The 6,088-nt window shown below is 34.4% G+C and overlaps 1 protein-coding gene across 1 annotated transcript; it reads right to left on the bottom strand.

Moving 5' to 3' along the window:
- Nucleotides 1-904: 904 nt before the first annotated feature.
- Nucleotides 905-5,039, bottom strand: LOC110931474. The gene is made up of 5 exons (XM_035988025.1): nt 5,035-5,039; nt 1,702-1,811; nt 1,522-1,618; nt 1,091-1,218; nt 905-993 (listed from the first exon to the last, which is right to left on the bottom strand). Exons 1-5 carry the CDS (start codon nt 5,037-5,039, stop codon nt 905-907), a joined length of 429 nt encoding a protein of 142 aa, XP_035843918.1.
- Nucleotides 5,040-6,088: the final 1,049 nt, after the last annotated feature.

Genomic DNA, 6,088 nt, shown 5'->3' with positions numbered 1-6,088 from the left:
GCAATTATTACTGGATCATCAGTTGTTTTTTGCACAGTATAAACATGATAGTCATTTTTAAGATTGAACTCTGAAACATCAATCTTAAAAGCAGCCTTCTTATCAACCAATCGAAATATCTCATGAGGGAATCCAGTATCATTGGCCTTAACATGCCTCTCTCTTATGTCACTCGCCGTTAATCCAAGAAGCTTCTAAACATCTCTATCAAATATAACAAAAGAAACACTACCACTCTCATCCTGCACCCGCACTTGCACCTTGAACCTGAAATATACACAACTAACTAAGTAAACTGCAAAACTATATTCAAATATCAGTCTTAGAATGTTACTTATATAAATATAACGCTAAATAGTCATCATTGCTTACTTTGTGGTGATCGATGTACATTCAGTATGACATCTGATACAAACCAAAGAAGTCGCAGGCAATCGAAGAATATCATCTGAAACATTCTCAACATTCTGCAAGTATTCACTTTTACCCATCACCTTCTTGAAACACTTACGACAGGCAGCATAAAACCAACCATACTCTTCTTGCACAATCTTAATTGTCGCAACCACAACACAAGACATTTCTTGTAAAAACACAACACACTTCCTGTAAAAACACGCAGGTGACAAACCAAAAAAATAACCAAACTATATACAAAGAAGTGAAACCTCTTCTATCTCGCTAATCTCATCAACATGTTTCTTCACACCTTCAGTCACAAATTATTTATGTAATGGAAAAATACTCTGAGACGATAGTATCGTCTGAGAAGTAGAACTACTCCATTGTCTAAACTTCAAGGTATGCCTTTTGAATACCACAAACGATTAGAATTAGTATACAAATGACATGAAACCAAGTATTTGACTTGAACATCTATATATAATAGAAATTACATTGAGAATTACCTCCTCCTTAGCTCATCAACTTCATCAATTTCTTGATTCAGAAAAATTAGTGTTGCAAACTTGTCACTTTGAACAGTATATTCACCTACATGGAAAAGTATATAGATATTTAATGTATACCTGTCTTTATATTGCCAGAAATAAGCAGTATAGTTATGATTTGCAGAAAGTAACAAAAATACCTTTCCATTCCTTACACTTTCCATGCTGTATAACAACTATCACATGCTCATGAGGTGGGACTTTAGAAATGAAGTCCTTAATCTGCAGAGCATAATCATTCCACACAGTACACTGCAAAACCTTACCACTACATGAAAATAATATTCATATCAAAACAACATTGAATGAATAAATACAGAAAATAAATCAGGAAAACTATAACATTTATTAAAGTAGCAAATGAGCCATAAATTAAGTACTATATTTACAAAGAATAAACTATAGACCTCATTTATTACCATGATTCAGCATTACATACAAACAATATAAACCTCATTTATTACCATTACATGATCCCACATTAAATACAAACATTCTTCATCTTATTTATTAACATCATTAAATACATTTTATAATCACTACATGACTGAACATATAAACAACAACTTACTCCAAATCTTCAATATCGAAATTCATCTTCTTAGTCTCCTTTGGAGGTCGATCAAAGATTTCAAGATCTCCACAAGAAATCACAGATCCAGCAACATCTACATGATCACATTATACAAGAATATAAGTAAAACTCTCTAATATTATACAAGCAAGACATGATTACAAAAATATACACTACCAACACTCAAAGCGTTTAACGCCTCTCCTTGAAAAATATCTTCATAAGCTCTGAAATTGAAACCATACTCAACACCTTGCCAATCTCTCACACGAGTAACAGTTGTGCATCTATAAAAGTTGATTTTATAAGGCTGCACTACTACTTTATATAAATCTTTATTCTCACCAACACCAAACTTCGACAGTGTTGGTGCATACGTCTGTCGACTTCGTCTTGTATCGAGTCTTGTATTGTATTAGTTAGATCAGGGCACGGAAATCGAGAAGTGGTTTTATAGGTAATTTCGCATGAAATGACACTTTGGTCATTTCATACGAAATTAGTTTATTTCGCATGGAATTATGGTTTTGCTTGAAACATAATTTCGTTTGGTTAATTTCGTGCGAAATTAAATTTCGCTTGGACCATTTCAAGCGGAATTAGCCACCCTATAAATACCCTCAGTTCCATTTCATTTGTAACAATTCTGATTCCGGTAGCGAAGCTCTGCCGAAGTGTCTACAACATTGTAAACGTTCTAATATCAATCAAAAGACAGTTTAAAGTGATTTCTTGTGCAATTCAGCTGAAATAACATCGATACATCTGTTTCCGCCTTTTGTATTGGTGAAGACCTCTTCTGATCGACTTGTTTGGGTCACAAAATGATCCTACAAGTGGTATCAGAGCTCAGGAAGAAGAGTTCTTACCATTTCAGCTGCAATTTCTGATTTCTACACCTTCTTTTCACAATTAAACTTGATTTCACAGTTAAAATGGATTGATTTTCAAATATGATGTGCGCAACAGTGTTTTAACAAACCCTTGAGATTTTCAGACATTAATTCGGCCTAAAACAGTTTGAAAGTCTAATTTCGTTTGAAGGTTGATATTATTTCGTTCGAACAAATTGCTGTAATTTCGCACGAAATTAGAGTTAATTTCATTTGAATCTATTATTTCGTGTGAAAATCTCATACGAAATTAGATTTCGTTTCAAGTTACTTGATTTCCTTTGGAAGCAAGATTAATTCCGCACGAAATTAAATTTTGTTTGACCATTTCGAACGAAATCACTAATTTCGTTTGAAGCTAATTTCGCTCCAAAGGGTATTTCGCATCAGAGGGTTAATTTCGTTTGAGAGTTGTAATTTCGTTTGAGGAGGATATTTCCGTTTGAAAATTAATTTCGCGTGAAAAGGGATTTCGCTTGAAATTGACTGATTATGAATTTTTGAAAACCGAAACATGGAGAATGAGTTTTATAATGCCTTTGCTAGCCCAATGACTCTTACTCAAAGTACATTGCTTGAAAATGAGACGGGGACAACACAAAAACCACCTAAGCTCATGGACACTGATGATTTTAATGGATGGTCCGAACGTTTTGCTAACTGGGTTGAAGCATATCACTTAGATGCATGGGAACATACTGAATTTCAATATGAAAGACCAGTTGGAAACAATCAAGTGAAAATACCAATTAGAGAATTGAGTGCTGATGAGAAAAAGAAATACAAAGATGAGAAATTGATGATTAGTTTGTTACAACAAGCGATTAAAGAAGACATCTTGATTCTACTTCAACATAATGGAAGTGCACATTCGATATGGACAGAATTAGAAGCAAAGTTTCTTGGTAGTGATGATATGCTCAAGAACAAAAAGTCACTTATGAAAAAAGAGTTTGATTTATTTTGTGGTTTGAGAACGAAGAACACCAAGCAGATTATTGAAAGATATTGTAACTTGGTGAAAAACATGAGCAGATTGGGCATTAACAAAGACAAAAATGAATTGACTGAGAAACTGGCTGATGCTTGCCACATGATGTCTGGGGGACATATCTGATGATGTTGAAGAATACAAAAGATTTTAAAGATATCACGTTGAGCGAGTTTATTAAACATCTTGAAGCTCAAGAAACGGAACAAAGAAAGATTGCTAGAATGAAGAACTATGATGGAGAACAAGACATTGGGTTGTATTTCAAAGGTGGCGTTAGTGACAAAACAAATTTTTCTCCAAAAGTTGAAACTGCTTTCAATGCGAAAAGTTCTTCTAAAAGTTCATTTCATGGATCAAGCAGCAAAAGAGGATTTACTTCATTTCCAACATTTGATCCACATTTTTCTACAACAAAGAGTGGCAAAGTTCTTCAATTCAACATTGCTTTAAACCTTGAGAATGATCAGAACTACTCCGAGGAAGTTGCAAAAAGTCATATGTCTTTGTTGGTAAATGTGCTTGAATCTTATGGTAGTTTAGTTGCAGGGAGGATCGGGAATCCAATGCTTACAAAAGAAGATTACGATCAAGTTGATGATGAGGAGATGGAGTTGATGGATATAAAGTGGTGTTTGGCGAGCGTGTTAAGACGAGCTGAAAAGTTTAAACAAATTACAGGCAGAGATGATTTTCTTGATGCAAATGTTTCAACTTTAGGATCTAAAGTAACTTGTTTCGTTGCAGGGAAAAAGGGCATTTCAAGAGGGAATGCACAAATCGTGAAGCAAGTGGAGCTCAAAATCCCTTTGGAAACAATGATTACTATCGAAAAGCGATATATCATCAAGTTGCTCAACAGCCATATCAACAACAACAGCCACAAATCGCTCATGCCAGGAAAGAAGTTGAAATTCCAAAGAAAGCTTGTATTGGTAATCAAAATAATGGAAGTTCATCAAAAGGATTCAGTTGGGATAAATACATTTAAATGATAGTAAAGCATGCTTGGTAGATCAAGAGGATGAAAAATTGCCAGAAGGTTTCAACTGTTGTCCAGACAAAGAATTCTTAGCTAAAGGTTTTGTTGCTCAGGTTGTTAATGATTATACTAATGCTTATTGGGGAGAAAGAATAAATAAATTTATAAAAGTTGAAGCTGAGAAAAAGAAGATATATGAAGAAGAAAAAGAACAAAAGAGACAAGCTGAAGCTGAGAAAAAGAAAAAGGTTGAAAAAGAAATTCATGTGAGAAAAGGCATAGAAGTTCCAGAGTTTGAAATTAAAACAGATACTGATACAGTCAAGATTGCTGGGAAGTGCATGAATTGTGAGTCTCTGATAAAGCAAAACAATGAGTTGCTACACAATATAAAAAGGCTGAAAGAATCATATAATGTCTTGAACAAAGCCATGAATCAATACAATGAGACAAGCAGCGAGCAAGCCATAGCAATGAACACACTCAAAGGAGCATACATGAGGCAGCTTGACAATGTCAACTACTACACTGAAAAGTGTGCTGAGCTTGAGTCGAAACTGGAAACTCAGAGGATAGAAACTGAGAGAGTTAACATATTATTAAAAAGTTACTCATGTTCTACTTTTGTTGTTGACAGGATTTACCCCATAGTAGAAGAAATGAAGACGTTTGAAGAAGAAAAGACTTCGGAAGAGAAGAAATCTGAAACAAAAGAAGATGATGAAGTGAAGATTTCTGGTAAGAAACCAAGTGTTGCCTATAACAAATGTCCACCCCCGGTCGAAAATGGATATTCTCCTCGAAATCCAAATTCTGAAAGAGTAAAAAAGGCAACAAACTTACAGTGGGAGTCTGAGTCGTCAGATAACTTGCCAGAAAATGTTGATGTCATATTCACATCGTCTGACACTGATCATCAGTCCGAGTTAATAAAGAAAGTTGTCGATCAGGTGTTGGATAAAGATAACACAGAGGAGTCAAAGTCGGAGTCCAAATCAGAGTCAAAATCTGAGTCTGATACGTCAAAGTCAACAGTCAAAAAGGATAAACGGGTTTATGATAAATAATTTTTGCTCTCAAAATCTAATTTGAATGACGAACCGATCAAAGTAGCATATACTTTGAAAGATTCTGACAAATTATATTCTGATGAGATTTTTCCAATAAGAAGTGTTAAAATTGAAATGATTAAAAATGTCACACCCCAACCGATGGCGGAAACATCGGGATGAGACGAAGTGTGTATAGATTGCTAGAGACGTCATAACACTATGTGACAATATTTAATTAAATTCAAATTTCATTTCAAAACTAAATGTCATACAAAATTCAAAAGGAAATAACAACATTGTTTCAACAAATAACATAACAAACAAAAGATAGATAAATCTAGGTGTGTATCTAGTCCACCCTAAACTTGTTTCATCATTCATCCATACTTCAATAATCAACCTGCAACATGTATTAAAATAGAGTTTCAATGCAAAAGCATGAGCGAGTATACAAGTTTGTTTACATAGCATAATAGAATAAAAGACTCAAATCCAACATGAACATAATAAAATAGTTTCAGTCATGCTAGTTCACGCAGTCCAAGTGATAGCCCAAGTTTCCAATGCGTTAAGTGCCTTTCCCAAAGTTTAACGGGAGGTTATATGTCTCATCCTAACAATACCCCAAAGACTAACGGGGAGGTGC

This window comes from Helianthus annuus, chromosome 3 (genome assembly GCF_002127325.2).
Source record: "Helianthus annuus cultivar XRQ/B chromosome 3, HanXRQr2.0-SUNRISE, whole genome shotgun sequence".
In the NCBI taxonomy this organism is placed as follows: domain Eukaryota; kingdom Viridiplantae; phylum Streptophyta; class Magnoliopsida; order Asterales; family Asteraceae; genus Helianthus; species Helianthus annuus.
The sequence above is the reverse complement of the archived record's forward strand: the minus strand, read 5'-3'. Positions and strand labels throughout refer to the sequence as shown.